Genomic DNA, 20,567 nt, shown 5'->3' with positions numbered 1-20,567 from the left:
ATGATTTGGACATGTAGCGGATATAGTATGGAGGGTCAAACAAGGTTGTGGAAGTGAAGACTTGTATGGTTCTGTGACAGAACTCACACTGTAAGTGTTGCAACTGTGGAGAAGAGCCAAGAGTCATATCAAATTCTGCCCAGGCATATAATATCTGTATATCCCATATTAGCCATACGATAGTGAGACTAAACAATATTTTGTTCTATCTTTATTTGTTTATACAGAAGATGCATAGTTGTCTGTTGTATTAAGAATTTATGAAGACACACTTGCAGTGGATTTGGAATGTAATTTGCCTCACAAATATTCTCTGCTGAAGCTCATCTAAAGTCTGTGAAGTCTTTCTTTTCAGAGCTCACTGCAGCTCTGCCATGGAGTAACGGTTCCAGGGTCTCATTGCACACTGTTGATTGATGTTGGTGCTGCATTATGCATTTGAAAGCAAGCTATGCAAAGTATCTGCTGCAATACATTAACCTCCTATACTGTCTGGCACAGCGGAATACTCTATACTGCCTTTCCTGAATTCAATATGGAACAAAACAGTTTGCTATTTTTGAGTCAGTCAGTGATGAAAAGTAATTATACTGTAAATGATCAATTTACAATTTCACTTAGCTTAATCTGAAACTGATAATCCAGGCAAGACTCTGTATTACTGTTATACAAGGATCAGTTGACAAGTTCTGTCTCCAATGCGATTATTTCAATAAGAAGCAAGGTATCGAAGTGATACTGGTACAAAAATAATTCTTACTGACTATCGCTCAACCAAACCGTTTTCACCTACAATTTTGCCAACGGGGGCTGGCCCGTGGAGAGTGTGTTTACTGCAGCTCGAATGAGCATGTGCAGAATAAGGGGCCCCAGGCGGTTAAACAACAGAGCTCAACCTTAGAGACTGGGCTGAGAGTGAGCCTTACAAACCACACGGGTGTCCCACGCAAATGTGCACGACTCCCAGTCACAATCCTCTGTGGGGATTTAACCCTTACTGCTCCTGCACTGATCGACACAGGATCAGAAGGGAACCTACTGGATAGTAGATGGGCTAAGGTTGTAGGGTTCCCTCTGGTGGCCTTTCCTTCACCATTAAAGGTGCGGGCACTAGATGGCACTCTACTACCAGAAATCACACACCAGACACAGCCTTTAACCTTGGTTGTCTCTGGTAATCACAGGGAGGACACTGTGTTTCTTGTAACACCTTCTACCTCCAGAGTAATTTTGGGATTTCCATGGATGGCAAAACACAATCCCCAGATTGATTGGCTGTCTGGGGTTGTGGCTCAATGGAGCAAAACCTGCCACCGGGAGTGTTTAAGATCCTCGGTGCCACCTGGTGATGAAGTTAAAGAGGAGGTCAGAGTCCCCCCCAATCTCACGGAGGTGCCGGCTGAGTATCATGACCTTGCTGATGTCTTCAGCAAGGATCTGGCATTTACCCTGCCCCCTCACCAACTGTATGATTGTGCCATTGATTTGGTTCCAGGCGCTGAGTATCCGTCCAGCAGGTTGTACAACCTCTCACGTCCTGAACGTGAATCAATGGAGACCTACATCCGGGACTCATTAGCTGCCGGGATAATCCGTAATTCTTCATCCCTGTTAGGTGCAGGTTTCTTTTTTGTGGGCAAGAAGGATGGCGGACTCCGTCCATGCATCGATTATAGAGGGTTGAACAAGATCACGGTTCGCAACCGATACCCGTTACCTCTATTGGATTCAGTGTTCATGCCCCTGCATGGAGCCAAAATTTTCACAAAACTGGATCTTAGGAATGCTTACCATCTGGTTTGGATACAGAAGGGAGACGAATGGAAGATGGCATTTAACACCCCCTTAGGTCACTTTGAGTACCTGGTCATGCCATTTGGCCTCACCAACACCCCCGCAACGTTCCAAGCTTTGGTTAACGATGTTCTACGGGATTTCCTGCACCGATTTGTCTTCGTATATCTAGACGATATCCTCATCTTCTCCCCGGACTCTGAGACTCATGTTAAGCATGTCCGTCAGGTCCTTCAGCGGTTATTGGAGAACCAGCTGTTTGTTAAGGCCGAGAAGTGTGAGTTCCACCGCACTTCTTTGTCCTTCCTGGGGTTTATCATCTCCTCCAACTCTGTCACACCCAATCTGGCTAAGGTAGCTGCGGTGAGAGATTGGCCCCAATCGGTAAATCGTAGGAAGCTGCAACAGTTCCTAGGGCTTGCCAATTTTTACAGGAGGTTCATCAAGGGCTATAGTCAGGTAGTCGGTCCCCTTACAGCCCTGACCTCCACAAAAGTCCCCTTCACCTGGTGTGATCGGTGCGAAGCCGCATTTAGGGAGTTGAAACACCGGTTTTCAACTGCATCAGTTCTGGTGCAGCCCGATCGTAACCACCAGTTTATTGTTGAAGTGGATGCCTCTGACTCAGGGATAGGAGCTGTGCTGTCCCAGAGCAGGGAGTCCGATAGTGTTCTCCACCCCTGTGCTTACTTCTCCCGCAGGTTAACCCCCGCAGAACGGAACTATGAAGTTGGTAATCGGGAACTCCTGGTGGTGAAAGAGGCCCTTGAGGAATGGAGACATCTGTTGGAGGGGGCTGTGGTCCCATTTGTGGTTCTCAGTGACCATCGGAACCTGGAATCAGTGGTGGGCACAGATAACCAAAAAATTAACTTCGATAACAGATAATCAGATAACTAAAAAGTTATCTTCGATAAAGATAAAACAATAAATCACCCAAAAATGTATCGGAAGTTAAAGATAACTGATAAATTCCAATATTACTTCTGACACATCTACAACTACAACCCCTGGCAAAAATTATGGAATCACCGGCCTCGGAGGATGTTCATTCAGTTGTTTAATTTTGTGGAAAAAAAGCAGATCACAGACATGACACAAAACTAAAATCATTTCAAATGGCAACTTTCTGGCTTTAAGAAACACTATAAGAAATCAAGAAAAAAAGATTGTGACATCAGTAACGGTTACTTTTTTAGACCAAGCAGAGGAAAAAAATATGGAATCACTCAATTCTGAGGAATAAATTATGGAATCACCCTGTAAATTTCCATCCCCCAAACTAAAACCTGCATCAAATCAGATCTGCTCATTGACATTGACCCTATGCCATGACATTGATCCTATGTGTCTTTTTGCAAGGAACGTTTCACAGTTTTTGCTCTATGGCAAGATGCATTATCATCTTGAAAAATGATTTCATCATCCCCAAACATCCTTTCAATTGTCCAAAATATCAACGTAAACTTGTGCATTTATTGATGATGTAATGACAGCCATCTCCCCAGTGCCTTTTCCTGACATGCAGCCCCATATCATCAATGACTGTGGAAATTTACATGTTCTCTTCAGGCAGTCATCTTTATAAATCTCATTGGAACGGCACTAAACAAAAGTTCCAGCATCATCACCTTGCCCAATGCAGATTTGAGATTCATCACTGAATATCACTTTCATCCAGTCATCCACAGTCCACCAGCTTAATTTATCGAACCGTGTCCACTTCGATGTGCCTCACAGGTTTAGAAAAAATTTTGATCAAACAAAGCGCCAGTCTCTCAGCAACTTCTCAGACAAAGGAATTCCGACGAGGGGCTGGACGACTCCTCCCACAAGGAGTGCTCACAGGCGAATGACGTCACCGACAGGCGTGGAAAAACTCACGCATGCGCACGAGGATTCAAGCATGTCTGACATAAAAACATATGAATGAAATCCATATAGTGTTTGAAAAAAATAAAAAGGACCTATACTTTATTGACAGCCCTCATATATTCAAGAGAGTTTTAGGCACTAGAGTTTAATGCTGTTGTCTGTGGAGCCTGAACAGAGTGTCTGAAATGCATTCGTCCTGTCGTGATGTACTGAGATTACATCATCCTACCCAAAATGCATTGCGGGTCACAGGATGTGCTCACAAAACCTTAAAAATTAGCACATTACTTTAAAACTAAAACATATCTGATATTTTCACTTAATAAAACTTCAGACATGACAGTAATTTTAAATAACTTGCCCAAAATTTGTTTGGTTAAAATTTGAACCATAAGTTAAAAACGTATGCCTCTGGATGACTTAGGTGATATCGGCAGCCTATTGGTATGGTGTTAAAGGAATTTTTTTTTTTCTTTTGGGTTGTTTCGCTTTTGTTTGCAGAGGATTGAGATGCTTTTTATACAAGCGGTTCTCTTCTGTTAGCAAAAGTTATAGCTGTGCGTCTGTTACAAAACTTTTAACAGGTGAGTGCTAAACTAATTTTAGAAACGCTTATCGCTGTTCAGCTTTGTTTATCGGTTTAAAAGTTATCGGACAAAGATTAATCAGAAGATAATTGGTCCGATAATGTTTTTTAAAGTTATCTAAAAAGATAATCCAATAAAGAAAACATTATTTTCGATAATTATCTGTTATCGGATTATCGGAAGTGTGCCAACCACTGCCTGGAATACATCCAGACCGCTAAGCGTCTGAACCCCAGGCAAGCCCGATGGTCACTGTTTTTGGTCGCTTCAACTTCAAAATCACCTATCGCTCCGTGACCAAGAACATCCGGTCTGACGCACTGTCCCGGGTGCACGAAGAGGAAGTTGGAGCCAGGCTGTTGGACCCACCGGACACCATCATACCGGAATCCAGTCATCGCAGCCCTCACGTGGGATGTGGAGGGAGTGGTCAGGGAGGCCCTGACGCATCATCCGGATCACAGAGGTGGTCCTCCCAACAGGCTGTACGTGTCACCAGACGCTCGGACTGCTGTGTTGGACTTCTGTCACTGTTCCAAGCTCTCCTGCCATCCGGGGGTGTGAAGAACCGTGGCAGTGGTCCGGCAGCGGTTCTAGTGGCCATCAGTTGAGGCCGACACCAGGGACTACATCCGGGCTTGTACCACCTGCGCCAGAGGCAAGGCATCCCATCAACCGGAGAAGGGGCTTCTCCAACCACTGCCAGTACCTCGTCGCCCCTGGTCCCACATAGGAGTGGATTTCGTCACGGTTCTCCCTGCGTCCCAGGGTGAGACTGTGATCATGACGACAGTGGAACGGTTCTCCAAGGCGGCCCACTTCGTGGCCCTCTCGAAGCTCCTGACGGCTCAGGAGACCGCAGACCTCCTGGTCTACCATGTCGTGCGTCTGCATGGTATCCCGAGTGACACAGTATCTGACCGTGGTCCCCAGTTCTCCTCGCAGGTCTGGAGGAGCTTTTGTAAGGAGCTGGGGGCCACGGTGAGCCTGTCGTCCGGGTATCACCCAACCAACGGTCAAGCAGGCAGGCGAACCAGGACCTGGAACAAGCATTACGGTGTGTCACCTCCGCGCACCCGGTGGCTTGAAGTCAACATCTGGCCTGGATCGAGTATGCTCACAGTCAAGTCTCATCTGCTACTGGCCCCCATTTGAAGTCTGTTTGGGGTACCAGCCCCCGTTGTTTCTGGCAGTGGAGGGAGAGATTGAGGTGCCCTCGGTCCAGGCCAACCTCAGGAGATGCCGTCGGGTGTGGAAGAAAGCCCGCTCTGCTCTCCTGAAGGCCCGGACGCAGGCTAAGGACCATGCAGATTGCCGGCGAGCCCCGGCCCCAGCTTATCAGCCCAGGCAGGAGGTTTGGCTGTCAACTAAGAACATACCTCTGCAAATGGACTCCCCTAAATTGACAGGCCATTACATTGGACCATTTAAGATCCTCAAGGTGATCAGCCCCTCAGCAGTGAAGCTCCAACTCCCAGCATCACTCAGAATTCACCTGGTCTTTCATGTGTCCCGTCTCAAACCACATCACACCATGGACCTCTGCACCCCTGGACCGGCGCTGCCTCCTGCCCATATCATCGATGGGGAACCAGCCTGGACCGTCAGGAAACTGCTTGATATACGACGGAGGGTTCGGGGGTATCAATATCTGGTAGACTGGGAGGGATATGGCCCAGAAGAATGCTCCTGGGTGAAGAGGAAATTCATTTTGGATCTCGCCCTCCTGGCGGATTTCTACCGGGAACACCCTGACAAGCCGGGTCGGGTGGGTCCTGTTGTGTGGGCTGCCGGAAGAGGAGGTACTGCTGGCCCACCACCAGATGGCGCCCTGCCATGCTGGCACCTTTGGGCCTCTCGAGGGCGCTCAGGCCCTTCTGTCACACCTGGAGGCTGTCATCAGCTGGGGATCATCATCATTATCACCTTTTCCATAATGGAAAAGGACTCCACAACCCTGCCGAGTTATCAGCTTACCATACAGGTAAACCAACTCAGCCGTTTTGTGCCGTACACACATTCATTGTTACTGAAGTCTTTGCAGTTGTGACTTATACTTGCAGCTTGTAGCTGAGTTTGTGGAAGTTGGAGGAGTTGGCATCTCCACTCCTCACTTCTGACTTACTAAGTATAACCATTGACACTACACGTTCTCCAGTTTTCCTCTGCACTCTGGGAGTATCTGGATTTATTCCTTCAGGAGGATTTCTGTGAGTTGCTGACTGTTTGCTGGGTGTACACACACCCACCTTAACTTGTTTTTGCTCCTGCCAGCAGTACCGGGTCTGACAGCCTCGAGCAGTGGCCACCTGGGTAATCAGGACTTGGCAGCTCTGGGGTATTGCAGGTCTCCGTTGGTGGTGGAACTTCGTGGATCCCGGCTCTTCTCTGGATAGGCGTCTCCTACCCTCGGGCCTGCACACGCGTCACCATATTGTTGTTAATTGGACTCAGCATATTTGCTTTCGTGTTGCACTTTTGCATAATAAATTGTCATTTATTTGTAATCCTATTGACTGTTCATTTACGCCCCCTAGCGTGGGTGCGTGCATTCACTTTCCCAACACTGTTGCCTGATTCTGTTTTTTTTCTCTCGGTTTAAGGTGCAGCTCCATCCAGAGATGGGAGTTGTATTTGTGTTGGCAACCCTCCTGTCCTGTGTGCCAACAGCATTTCTTGTATATTGTTCTGTGAATTGTTCTGTAATTTATGTTTGGAGCATGGCCCAAGCAGAGGGTCACCCCTTTGAGTCAAGTCTGCTTGAGGTTTCTTCCTCAGAGTTTTTCCTTACCACTGTTGCTCTGGGGGTTGGTAAGGTTAGACCTTACCTGTGTGAAGCGCTTTGAAGCAACTCTGTTGTGATTTGGCGCTATATAAATTGAAATTTAATTGAAATTACTAATGCAACCCATCATCTTGGCTTTTATATTTTAAATTAATTAATATCAAGTTGTAGATCTGCTTTCACTTGGAGTTTACACAAGATAATTTTAGAAATTTTTATACTGAGAAGACTGATTTATTTTTTGAATATGAAATGGCATAAACAAATTCAAATATGTGAAATACCAAGGAGCCAAATACTTTTGGAGGGCACTGTATTTTCAACATGGATCATCATCATTTTCCCCACTGGCAGGAGCTTTGCATTTGAAACAGAAATTTTATTTTTATTGCAGTACAAAAGCCTTGTCTAATCCCAAAGGCACCAGCCATTAGCATTACCACAGTAACACTAAAAGCATCCTTCCATGTCAGCATGCAAAATGTCAGGAAACAGATTTTCCACAGAGTAACAAATAGTTATTTATCATAATTTTATGAATGAGACTAAATGTACCCAGAAGCATGATCTGGACTTTAATCCAACCAAAATAAAACAAAATGAATGGCCAACAGACTTTCACAGAAATCCTATTTTTGTTATCCTCCCGACATGACAGCAGACCTTACACATTGTTCTCCTGACACTCAAGAGTTCTGAGTTCCTTTGAATAAGTATGCGTTTCATCTGATGTGGAAATAGCACCATTTATCTCGCAAGAATTAAAAAAAGTACTGTAAAATGAGAGACAGGTTGCACAGAATTAGTCTGAGCTGCCCTCAAATGAGCCATGCCAGTTACTTAAATCCACTGCATCTTCAGCTCTAGCTTTTGGATCCATAGTTCTGATAGATACATATGAGGAACAGTGAAGCTCCTACACTGAGCCATGCTGGGATCCTTTAATATGCAAAATAAAACAGACAGCCAGGCCCAATCACTGCTTGGGAAGTCTTGTTACTGACTGCAAGATCCTGGTGGCCACTGCTTCTAACAAAAGATCGATCTGAAGTTTTTCGTATATTTACCTGCAGCTCTCGTGTTGGTCTGAAGGACATAAAGGTTTGCCCATCAGGTGACAGATTGGTCCAGCTTCCTTGGTAATTGTTCCTCACACCATGCAAAGGTGAAAAATTCCAGCACTGGTCTCTGGCCATGTTGGAATTCTGCTCCTACACAAGTCTGAAGTGAACCATTCGATTGCTTGGATATGGAGGTACTGTTCAAATTTCCAGACGTTTTATGCATTTCAGGGAATTTAACCCAAACCCCTTTTAAGAAAGTCATTTGCAAAGTTGCAAGGGAGTTGAGACATTAATTTAGAGACTTCATAAATGCATGGAACCTTTCCAGAAATGTCACTTTTGAGAGCTCAAAATCGTCTGAGTTTGTCCACCCTTGCAAACTGTTTGCTTGTCCAGGTGGGTTGGTGAGACCTTAATTGTGTGAAGCACCTTAAGGCAGCGCTGTGGTGATTTGGCTCTATATAACTAAAATAAATCGCATTGAAATTGAATTGTTTGCGACCAAACTAAATGTTAAAATAACTGAACCTTATATTATCACTCCAATTTTGTATTCTTTCTTTGCTTTTCTTCTTCTTTGTACTTTCTTGCTTTCGTGTTTTTAAAGCTTTTTTTTATAATACTGCCCCTCTGGTTGATACAGGTACTGCAAATACCATTCTGAACACAATCAAGGGGTGTTAAAAATGTATTTATTTATTTTGGTGCACTTGCTGGATAATCTTCATGTCCACTTCATTCTTTTGCTCTTAGTTTTGATCAGTTTTAGAGTCACTAAAAGTGATGAAATGTAAATCTGATGTATCTAACATAGTTTTTAAAATTAAATGGAATCAGTGCTAACCTAAACCTGAATGTGCTTGTTTTCTTTCTTTTTTTTTTTTTTTTTTTTTTTTTTTTGCTTTTTTTAAACCTCAGTCCAACTGATGAGCGTTTTTTTTTTATGATTAATTTCCCCCATGACATTGCTTCATTTAGTTGGTTAGAACTGCCCTTTGTTGGTGACTATATGTCAGTACAGATTTTCCTTTGACATGAAATGCTGAAGGTTTGTTTAAATGACAGTTGCATTTTAGACTATTAATAAGACAAAATAATTCAGTATAAGTGATACATCTGTCAGCAGTGTTGCATTTCTACATTATGCATCTAGGCCAAACATAGGCAGCTCTATAGCCCCATCCCAAGAGTTTCAGAAAGCCCCCCCCCATACACCCTCCTATTAATAATAATAATAATAATAATAATAATAATAATAATAATAATAATAATAATAATAATAATAATAAAAACAATAACACCACCAACAAAAAAGAAGATCTTTAGCTGGAGTCAGCTACAATTAACAATTCCTACCAATATTATTATTACTGTCTGGATAATACAATCTTCAATTCATTTAACATTCATCAACATATATGAAAGAAAGCCAGGACCCAGATTGAAATCTGAACATTTGGGGCCCACACAAAGCTTGAATCATCATTTTGATCAACACATGAAACTAAGGTGAGGTATTTGTGTGTGTGTGTGTGTGTGTGTTAAATTAGTTCAGATAAATGAAGAATAATACATGAATTAAATCCCATGGCTTTGTTTTCTTACTTTTAATTACATTTTAAAAGTTATTACTACTTAAAAATGATTTTATGTAATTTTAAAATTTAGGGCAAAATTTAAAATCAAAGACATTTTAATTTGTTTATTTTTAATGACCACTCATAGACCACTTGCAGTCGCTTCATGGACTCCTGGTCTAACTTGGCCGACACTTTGGGAATCACTGTTGTACGCATTTTTAAATCAACATTATTTCTACATTTACTGCAGTTTCTGTCACTTCACCATGAGATAAATGTTCCCATTTAGTACCATCAAGAAAAAAAGTACTGAATGCCCCACTGAAGCCAAAATCATTCTTTGAACAATATGTAAAAAAAGGATGTGATCACAGCCAGTGGTGTGACTGACAGGTGGAGTATTGGCAGGCTAGTTGGGGATTAGAGAGCTGAGTAGTTCATCTGCCCAACAAGCCTGAAATAGAAATGAGGGCTTAAGTCCAAGTTAGAAGATGCACTGGCATGGAACAGAAAGAAGCCGTAAATGAATTTGGTATCTTTCCTCAGCTTGAGGACCAATCAGGCAAAGGAGCTAATGAAAGTGAAGTTCAGGCGTGGTGTCTTCCTGAGTCACTACAGCAGCATCCTGTCAGCTGACTGAGCTGTGGGTCCCCGACGTGTGTGATGAGGAGCAGTCGTCATTCTGCAGAGTTTGGGATGATATTTATTAGTGCACTCAAATAGAGTCACACACTCAATTTGTGTCACTTAGCAGTGGTGAAGCGCCACAAAAAGCTCAGTAAATGTGTGAGCGATGACACTGTGCATAATAAAAAGTGTGTGTGTGTGTGTGTGTGTGTGTGTGTGTGTGTGTGTGTGTGTGTGTGTGTGTGTGTGTGTGTGTGTGTGTGTGTGTGTGTGCAGTTGGCCTATTCGTAATTGTTGGTCCACCATGTGATAGAACATTCTCCATCTTCACTCCCACCACAGATTTCCACATTATAAAACACATAAATCCATATAATGGATGCAGTATGCATGCTTCTAAATATACATATTTCACAACCAGCACACATCTTATGAATGAAGTGAGCTGCTGATGCAAAGACCAAAGTGAGCCACTGAGCTCCAGTATTTGTGTGAGCACTGATCTCCATCTAACAGTGGGATCCTGCCATCTGCTGTTTATCCAACGTAATGACAGGTTACAACTTTGTTGCATCTGTAGAATTCAGTTTGTACATGCAAAACTGCAAAAATGATATATTCCTCAAAATAATCTTATATTTGAGCTGTGATTATTTGCTTCAGGACCTTCTCTGCTTAGCTTCTGTGATATGTAGTGCAGCACAGGTTCTACTAAGAAGACTCAGGTTTCAGATTTTCTTCACATTTGCTGATTAATAACATCTGCATTTCTAATCGGAAGCAACTGGTCATCAACTGCAACTAATAAGGAATGTCCAAGCCATTTAAAGATGTCAATTCAGACTCACCGCTCTGCTGTTTGCAGACGCTGTCTAGGACTTTGCCTCCTCCTCCCCGTCATTTCCTGTTGGTCCCTGTCTGTCACTGGCCTCACCCTTGCCTCCTCTTTTCATTGCCTCTGCTTGGCTCCTGTGTGCGCCCTGGTTGCTGTCCTACACTGCACCCTCCTCCACCCCACTGCCACCAGTTGGTCCCTGTCCTGCGCCATGGGTAGGCTCCGCCCCTGCCTTCTTCCTACGGCAGGATTCAAGTTGAACATACCTAGATGCTGTCAGGAGTGATTATCAGCCCCCAAAAGACTAGCCTCATTTGTAACACTTATATCTGTAGAATAAATGTTCAAGCCTCTATCTCCTGAGTCTTAATGGTAGAAGTGACAGGATCAGGCGTACACGGAGCAGAATATGTATATTGAACTACCAATATATAGACCAGGGTTTGATTCCATGGGTGTGCTTCATGCTCCTCTGTGTCCTTGGACTTCTGCATCTATAAATGGCTTCCAGCCTTCGCTGGGGTAGTAACTTGCAATGGACAGGTGTCCCAACAAGGGGAAGTCAAAGATGTTGATTTGTTTCACACTACAGTATCTGGGGATAAACAGCAGCCCGAAGGGCCTCAAGCCTGTATACATTCATTTTCAACACTATTTTTACACTTTACCTTGATCACTATGTCATCTTACAAAAACACAACAGAGACACAGATTATATGTCTGTATTTATTTTCATCAGAACACAATTTTAATCGTTGTAGCAGTAGTTTTCATACTCGTTGAAAAGATCATGACTTGTGAGACTGTTTTATAAATCATTTCATCAAAGTTCTTTGTAAAAAAATTAAGTTACTTGAACTAAAGCATCTATAATATTACAATATACTGGTAGTATAATAGTAATCATAATAATCATAATTGCAATGATACTTCTATATGCCTTTATACCTTTGTTATTTCTATAATCATAAATCGTTCTCTGTTTCACACACACACACACACACACACACACACACATGCACACACACACACATATGCACGCACAGAACCACAACCTTTCACAATAAGGTTGCAAAGCTGAGGACGAGTCTACTGGTTCAGCTTCACCACATTCTCTTTTTCCCATCAATGATTTCAGATGCTTAAAATTAAAAGAAGTAGAAGAAAAAAGTAATGGCGTGACATCAACTCAAACTCAGAAACCTGGAGGCAAAGATGTACATCCTTCGGCAAACTCGGGAATGTATTTACAACCAAAAAAATAAATCAAGAAATAAATAATAAATGAATGTGCTTCTGCATAGATCCACAGGAGAGAGAATGGAACTATTGTTTAAAAGAAAAAAACACAGGCCGAAGAGGAGGAAGAGAGGACCATACATGTGTGCAGGACATTTGCACAGAGGGAAAACACATAGTGAGTCTGTGTCAGCTGGTTACGCAGTGGAATGTGAGCCATCATACCTACGACTGCTACAGAACATTGTCAGGGATCCACAGTCAATCTATAAGATTCCACACAACTTCTTCAAATACGATGCTGTAAAAAAAAAGTGAAAAAAAAAAAAATAAAACAAGCACACACGAAACAAAACAACTAAAGTATCACAGCAGAGTAACTGTTGTGTGTACGTCTGCATTATGAATGTGATGGAAGAAAGCTTGCACTCAGTACAGAGTTCACACCCACAGAGGCGGTGAGGATGCGTTACCGCGTCTGTCGTCCACGACATGTCAGCAGGAACACACGGCCAGCGTTTAACCTGTTACTTATTACATCACATCAAAACCCAAAAGGATCTGGTGATGTCTCAAAAAACTTGATAAAAAACAAAGCAGTCAGACTTTTAACTGGGCTTATTGAGTCAATAAGGGGGTTAGAATATGATTATAGAGTCATATAATCATATTTTAACTTTACCAGCGTTAATCTGTTTCCCTATTTCTCCCAGGTCTTTTTTTTTTAAATAATTTTCATTAAACTGAATTTCAACCCAGGAATTGACCTTCAAAAGTTGATTTTGGCAAAGGTCAAGGTCTTTTGGGCAAAGGTCAAAATTTGTATTTTCACTCTGATTTCTACTAAATTTGGTACACACAGGGAGGTGGCTTCCTGAGTTGCCCTGACAAGGTCCATTTTGTCTACGATAAATTGAGTTTGTCAAGCACATGGGGTCAAATATCATATATTTTTTTCAATTTCCCTCCAGTATTCACCAAAGTCAGATTTGCCAAAGGTACACCATTGGGTCCAAGGTCCAAGTAATTTGAGTCAAAGGAGACTAAGATGACCAGTAAAGCCCATTTAAAATTTTCTGTTGGTTACAAAAAACAAACAAACAAACAAACAAACAAAAAACAGTCAGAGGATGTTGCTCTGTCACTTGCTAAACACCTTAATCAGGGGTTTAAGGTGCAGTAATGTTAAATTCAATGTTATTATTATTATTATTATTATTATTATTATATAGTTATTGTATATCAATCTGTGAAAACAAGAACAGATTTAACACAATTAAGTCACAGGACCACTGATGCATTATTATTAACGACTCAAAGTTGTGATTGTCAGGAGAAATTCCATCGTATCTTAAAAATCAACAACTGTAAAACTGTCAAAATCAAAACTGACCGGCATCACACTTTACATTAATACTGTGAGGTCAAAGCACCGCATGCCAAAATATCATGCAGTCCTGACATTTATAAATGCCTTGTTTTACTGAATTTTGGGTTTCACAAGTTGGAAATATACCAGAAGCCCTGAAATGCTCACATTGCACACTAGATGGTGACAAAAGCTGCTCAAATGTGCTTGAGAAGTTAACTTTTGGCAAAAATAAGATAAACTTACAGTTGTGTCCTTGGCCCTTATGGGCAACTTAATTGTTAATTATTACAAAGAGATCAATATTACCTCTACCAATTGGCGGGAGGGAGTTTAGTGATTACCCATTGTTCTTCATTTGAAGGCAAAATATTTGAAGAAATTTTTGTGGAATTTCAGTAAAGGTTTGTGCAGTTTTTTCCCTATATAAAATATTTTCTTCTATCTTGGCTTCAATTTATTTTGAACTAGAAGGAAAACATATTTGTGAGACAGGTCTAATATTTTGTTCTCATCTCATGGGAGAAAAAAGTACAAATTTTGACTGGCTTCCTGTGTGGGTTGAATTAAAATATATTCTAGTTTCACAGACAAATCTTAAAAAAATCACTTGATTTCAAGGATCATGGGTTTATTTCTGCCTTATGCAGCTTTACAGTTAATGAGAATGACAGAGCGCACAGACCCCCCAAGAAAATCTATGAATGCTATATTCCATTTCATCGCTCTTTAATCCGACACACTGTAGCTTTAACTCTCAGAACAGTGACCTTGAGTGGAATTTAGGTGATTTTATGTACAACAAACTGAGTTAAGCATCTTAGCTGCACATTAAACAGCTTCTGAAAACATTACAATGGATTTCAAAAGATTGAATGACAACAAAGGTTTAAAAAAAAAAACGGTATTAAACTTGTAACTGCTATACTAAGTGACAGAAGAACAACCCTGAGCGGTTTAAACAAACCCATCCTGCAGGTCATGAGGTCGCATTGATGGAGCAAACACATCACACATCTCTATACGTGTATGCACGCAGACGTACACACAACAGCATACTTTGTTCTAGAGCTCGGACTTTCTGATTCCAGCGTTACGCTTATCTGACAGATCACCTGTGGTTGGTCAGAGGCAGTATAGTATCAACAAAAAGAAACACAAATACTTCCATCTCATGGTTGCCAAGAGAATAGCAGCTCTATCTGTCTGTCAGCGATTACAGCCTTCTGAGATTACTGAGTGCACTGAATGACAATGTGCAGGTTTATTTTACATGCAAGCAGGCATGAGTAAACTCTGCAGTGGGGCAGAATCTAAACTCTACAAAATAACACAATAATAACACGAATAGATACGTTTTCATGATCCACATAGTACAAGTTGTGAAAATGTTTAACATCAGATATTGTTTGGACATCTCACACTTGAGAGGTGGAAAACACAATGCATTCAATACAACACACGTGTTCATCTTTGAGTGTTTGATCTCCCTGCACCAGTTCACCAGAAAGAATAAGAAGAAAAAAAGACAATCTAGAAATTAAGAAGTCAGCCCTTGTAGTCACACGGTTCCTTTCTGTCCACACGCTGATCGTCTTTTATGAAATAAATGCGTCTGCTGACTTAGATGATTATCGGGGTATGCCATTAGTGTTAAAAACGAGCAATGACGTGTTCCTGTGTGTGAGCATTTGTTCAGTAACAGCCGATGAAAGGCCTCGGAGGAGAACGCGAGGTGGCATTTTACCCTTTGGTGCAATGCGCATGTGTTTTAATACATGGAAGATGTTTGTACTGTGAGTAGTAATAAGCCCTTTACTTGATGAGAGATATGAGTTTGGTGTTTGAGGGAGAAATGTGCAGACTGCGCATGCTACAGGAATAGGTGTGTGAAGAAATGTGCAGTTTAGAGGCTGGTCACAGCTTCTACACACAGCTTATGAAAGATCACATATTTTGATTAATAAAAAAAAATCCTGTGTGTGTGAACAATATGATGAATGTCATTCTAAAAGTTTTGGAATTTTTAGGGATTATGTTATGTCTTCTATTAGGCATTTTCCTTCTTACCTTTCTGAATGAGACGCTGACGCTAACATGGAGAGTTGACAAAAAAAAAAAAAAAATGTCCATTAAGGTAACATTCAGTTATTTTTCCGTCAATAAGAAGTGTAAAGGTCAATTCTACACTACTGAAATTGCCAGTGAAGTGAAAGTTAGACATCTGGTTGATGTAGATAAATATTAATGAAGAAAAAATGGAATTTATTTTATGCACAAACTATACTCAAACTGTTGTGATATTTGATTACAATGAAGCAATGAACTTGAAAACTTTATCACAGAGGAGCTATTTTTACTTATAATTTTGACTGGATGCTACCTTTAAAATTAAAACCCATTTTGGAGTAACAGTGGGGGAAAAAAAATATACAAGGGTCAGCTCTTAGTGCTAAAATCCTGACAAGAGTTTTTCTTAACCTTCAGCTGAAATGTGACCAGAATCTGAATGGGGTTTTGGTTTAAATTCTGGAATAAAAATCTTTGGTTAAGACATGCTTAAGACAGTCCAAATTTTGTTAAGTGAGATAAAATCCTCTAGGAATGAATGTTTTTAAAAATAAAATAAAATATTACATTGTTCTCATTAACATTCTTCAATGATTTTAAGCTATAATATTCCAAACCTATTTGTTTATTAACTAAGAAATTAAGTTAATAATAGTTAAATAATAAAATAAATTAATCTATAGATTTAATATTTGTATACTCAAGATTTAAATACATTTTCCCTCCACAATCTAGCAAAATGAGCAGGATTGGCGGTATTGTTGTCTTGAGCTGTCTTTGATATATTTCTAACATATAATTCTTTTTTTTATTTTGCTAAATTACTAGGTTGGTGGCAGTCTAATAGTAGCCAAAATGGTAGCCAAACAACCCCAAAGAGCTTATTTTTGAGCCAGCAACATGTTAGCTAGCCAATTATATCTGAACCATTAAAGCAACATGGCTATGCTAGCTAGCTAGCTAATAAGTTGTGTTAGGTTCTTTTATGTGGTGAGTGATCTCAAAAAGAATTGGACAGGAAACGGACTTCAAAATTTTGTTGTATTGAAAAGTGCCTACACTGATTACAGAGAGTCATCTAGCGGCACTGTGGTCTTTGAACAAATCACATGCAACAGCTGGACAAAGACCCTAGATTTTTCTTCTGCACTAACTTTGATTCCTGAGTCTAGGCTGGCCCACATGTGGGTGGTCCTTAGCCTGTCGTGAATCAGTGGCTATGCACTCTTAGAAATGAAACATACACTCTTAGGCATAAAATGTTGAATTTAATGGATAAATTTAAGGTAAGTTTTTTCCACATAACATTGTTAATTAAGTGCAAAACAACATTGTCATTGACAATAATTAAATCAAACGAAACATTATTACTTAAATCCTAATATTGTGTTGCATTTAATTGACAAAGTTATGTGGAAAAAGTTACCTTAACTTTATCAATTAAATTCAACATTTTATTTCTTAGAGTGTGTGATTGGCTGCAAAGTGAAGTCAAGTAGGCGGTTATAGGCGGGTGTCGTGCTCACGCTGCCTTCAAGGCGGTATGTTAAAAATTTTTATTGCGTATAACTGCGCCATAAAATTTGTCAACAAATCAGAGTGTTCCATCATGCTGTCCAAACAGATGCGAATACTTTGGTTTTATCAATTAGACAGCTATAAAAAGATCAGATGGTTTTTAGCAATTAGACAGCTATAAAAAGCAGTTAGGTTAAGATCAGATAGTAACCCTGAATACAAGGACATTTTGGATGTGCGTCAGCCATTTTGTAAAGCAGTTAGATTAAGATCAGATAATTTCAAGGACATTTTGGATGTGCGTCGGCCATTTTGTGGTACACATCATGGAACACTAAGACAGTTGGCAATAACTTGAATAAAATAAAAATTACATAGATAAAATATGAGCTCTTGAGGGCTGTTGCTTGCTAGCCAAGTTAGCAAATGTCTAACAATTGGGCCAAGATACCTGGCATGGGCAGTCCTTAATTACTTGAAGGGAATGTATTCTGCTATCCATTGTTGTCTTACACTGGATACAAATTAGGAGCCGTTTTGAAACAGCTTTTTACTCAAATAGTTCAGTGTTTTGGTAAGCTAGCATACATGGGACAGTCACCTTCATTATGAACATTGTTCATTTGTATCACCTTCAAGGGTTAACACTGACATTTTTCAACCTGGACTCTATCTTTAGCTGTTTTGAGGTTCATCATTTCACTTGTGACAAAAATGAATTTAACTGGTGCAATACTGATTGAGAACATTTTTATTTGCACATTTTTCTCTTGTGAATTTTATTGTGAATTATATAATGTTTAGTGTATATTTATACATGCTTGTACAGAGAGAGTACGGTTAAAACTGGAGTCAAATTTCTTGTTTTCTTTGAAGATACTTGCAAATAAAGGCTATTCTCATTCTGATTCTAATTCAACTACAACTTCTTGAATGGAATCTTCCATCTTTTCAACTCTTATCAAAAATTCTTATCATTGCACTCATAACAATTTAGCACTTGTATGCTATCAGCACAGAGAGGATTGCTACAGAGATAAATGTGTGTATGTTTACCTTACTAAATGGAAAGATACTTTATAACATGACTGATCATACAGTTTACTATATGTTTACCTCTGTAGGGACCTTCTCCATGCAACCAGAGTTTTCTAATAACATTTTTGCATGTTCACTGGGGATGAGAAGCAGTTCACCTGGAGTGTTTTCAGCTTTCCCCATACAGTAACAACGTAGCTGGGTTAGCCATGATGATGTTTACATTGTAGGTCAATATTGCACCTGTTAAGTACGTTTTTGTCCTGAGCATAAAGATGAAAAAAAAAGCATTGAAAAAATAGAGCCCAGGTTCAAAAATATCAGACTTTGTTAGCTTTCTACCCTTTTAAATAAATTTTATTAGTTAACAGAGCGGGCCACGCCCTCAACATGATCAAAAGTCTGGGTCTGTTAGTGAAGCTTAGGGCTAGTGGCCGGTGATCACCTTAGTATTTCTTCTAGTTTTCTTGTTGCTTAAGCTGAGAAATTATACTGTATTTGTTGCCTGATTCTGTTTTTTTTTTTTTTTCTCTCTGTTTGAGGTGCGGATCCATCCAGAGATGGGAGTGGGTGTCTTCTTCTGCAGGCCTTCCATCCTGTGCACCAGCATGGACTCCCAAAATTTCCTGTATTTTTGTATTATAAATTGTGTTGGTAGCATAGCCCAAGCAGAGGGTCACTCCTTTGAGTCTGGTCTGCTTGAGGTTTCTTCCTTAAATCATCAGAGGGAGTTTTTCCTTACCACTGTCACCTGTATGCTTGCTCTGGGGGTTGGTAAGGTTAGACCTTACTTGTGTGAAGTGCCTTGAGGCAACTTTGTTGTGATTTGGTTTTATATAAATGAAATAAATTGAATTTGAATAGCGTTCCCCTTTAAGGCTCAATAATATTAGTTTGTTTGGGTGTTAGCATGAAGCTCAATATTGAACGCAAAACCAACTCTTGTTGATCAAATTTCCACTAACTGACTGGTTGAAGATACTTTTCTGAGTTTATTAGTCTAATGTTAGTTTATTTTACTCAGTCATGAGATCACTGATTTGAAAGCATTTTTAAATCATAACTTGAATATTATCTCACGTAACAACTGCGAGAAAATCATAAACCTGTGTTAAGCACAAAACCTATTGACGTCAGACCATAACCCCATTCAGGAAACGCTCTGACATTTAATGCAGCTGTAAACAAACAAACAAACAAACAAAGCATGGCTGAGCTAACGTTCCGGTCCTCCTGTCTGTTTAGAAGATTTTTAGGGCACAAATCAACAAAACACAACCACTCACACGCCCTCCAAAAACATGCTCGCAAACACACAATCTATATGCACAAACCAACGCACACAAACTGGCATCTAATTATATTTTTTTTTACACATTTTCCGCCTTATTTAGTGAACACATTTTCCTCCCACATGAGAGAATCGGAAACAAACACAAAGGATGGACATTAGAAAGAGAATGTGATCGTGTTCTTCCATAGTCAGCCAGTGCAACAGAAACCAATAATTGGAACACAGTGTAAAAAAGAGAAGTGAGAGAAACTCAGTTGTGAGGAAGCCAAACTTCCCACTCAACAAAGGCTGTGGCTTTGTCCACATTTCTGCCAAAGGGTTGGTTTGTGTCCCTTAGTTTGTCTGTTTATTTGTTTTGATTGTGTCTTTCGTCTCAAAGTGTCCCACATTTTCCATTTGCCAGAAGAGCATTGAAGGATGTCCACAGGCACACAGCTCCAGCTGCTCTCACAGCTGTAACTGTATTTTTCCACACGGGTTGCCATGGTGAGGGAATCCCCCACCCTCCTGCAACCCCATCTCCTCCTCCTCCACCTCCTCGTCCTCCTGGCAGCTCCATCACTCCTCATTGGCAGGGCTCTCCTCCAGAGGCGTGATGGTAGGAAGGCCCAGTCCTGTTGCATTGTGGGATGCAGTGAGGCTTGCAACAGTGTGTAGGAGGACGAGGACCAGCAGGCAGAGTTTGAGCCGGCTGTTACACAGTCTGCAGGCTGCTGAGGAGCTGAGGGAGGTACGGTGCTGGCATGGCGGGTGAGTTCTTTTCAGGGTCCCCCGCGAACGGTTATCTGCTTTCAAGTCCCACCGCACGTCGCAGCACTCTGCATCCGGGTTCACACCTGAGGGATAGTCCTCCATCAGCCCTGAGGGGGGTTATTTTGAGGAAGGAAGGAAT

At 40.9% G+C, this 20,567-nt stretch overlaps 1 protein-coding gene across 1 annotated transcript in view; it reads right to left on the bottom strand.

Annotated features, from left to right (window-relative positions):
- Positions 1 to 20,214: 20,214 nt before the first annotated feature.
- Positions 20,215 to 20,567, bottom strand: part of LOC117524746 (transmembrane protein FAM155A) — a 285,520-nt gene continuing 285,167 nt past the window's right edge. Inside the window, exon 3 of the mRNA XM_034186566.1 lies at positions 20,215 to 20,535. Coding sequence (XP_034042457.1) covers positions 20,234 to 20,535 — 302 coding nt within the window. The 3' untranslated portion in view covers positions 20,215 to 20,233. The remainder of the gene's footprint in view (positions 20,536 to 20,567) is intronic.

This window comes from Thalassophryne amazonica, chromosome 14 (assembly GCF_902500255.1).
Source record: "Thalassophryne amazonica chromosome 14, fThaAma1.1, whole genome shotgun sequence".
Taxonomy (NCBI): Eukaryota; Metazoa; Chordata; class Actinopteri; order Batrachoidiformes; family Batrachoididae; genus Thalassophryne; species Thalassophryne amazonica.
The sequence above is the reverse complement of the archived record's forward strand: the minus strand, read 5'-3'. Positions and strand labels throughout refer to the sequence as shown.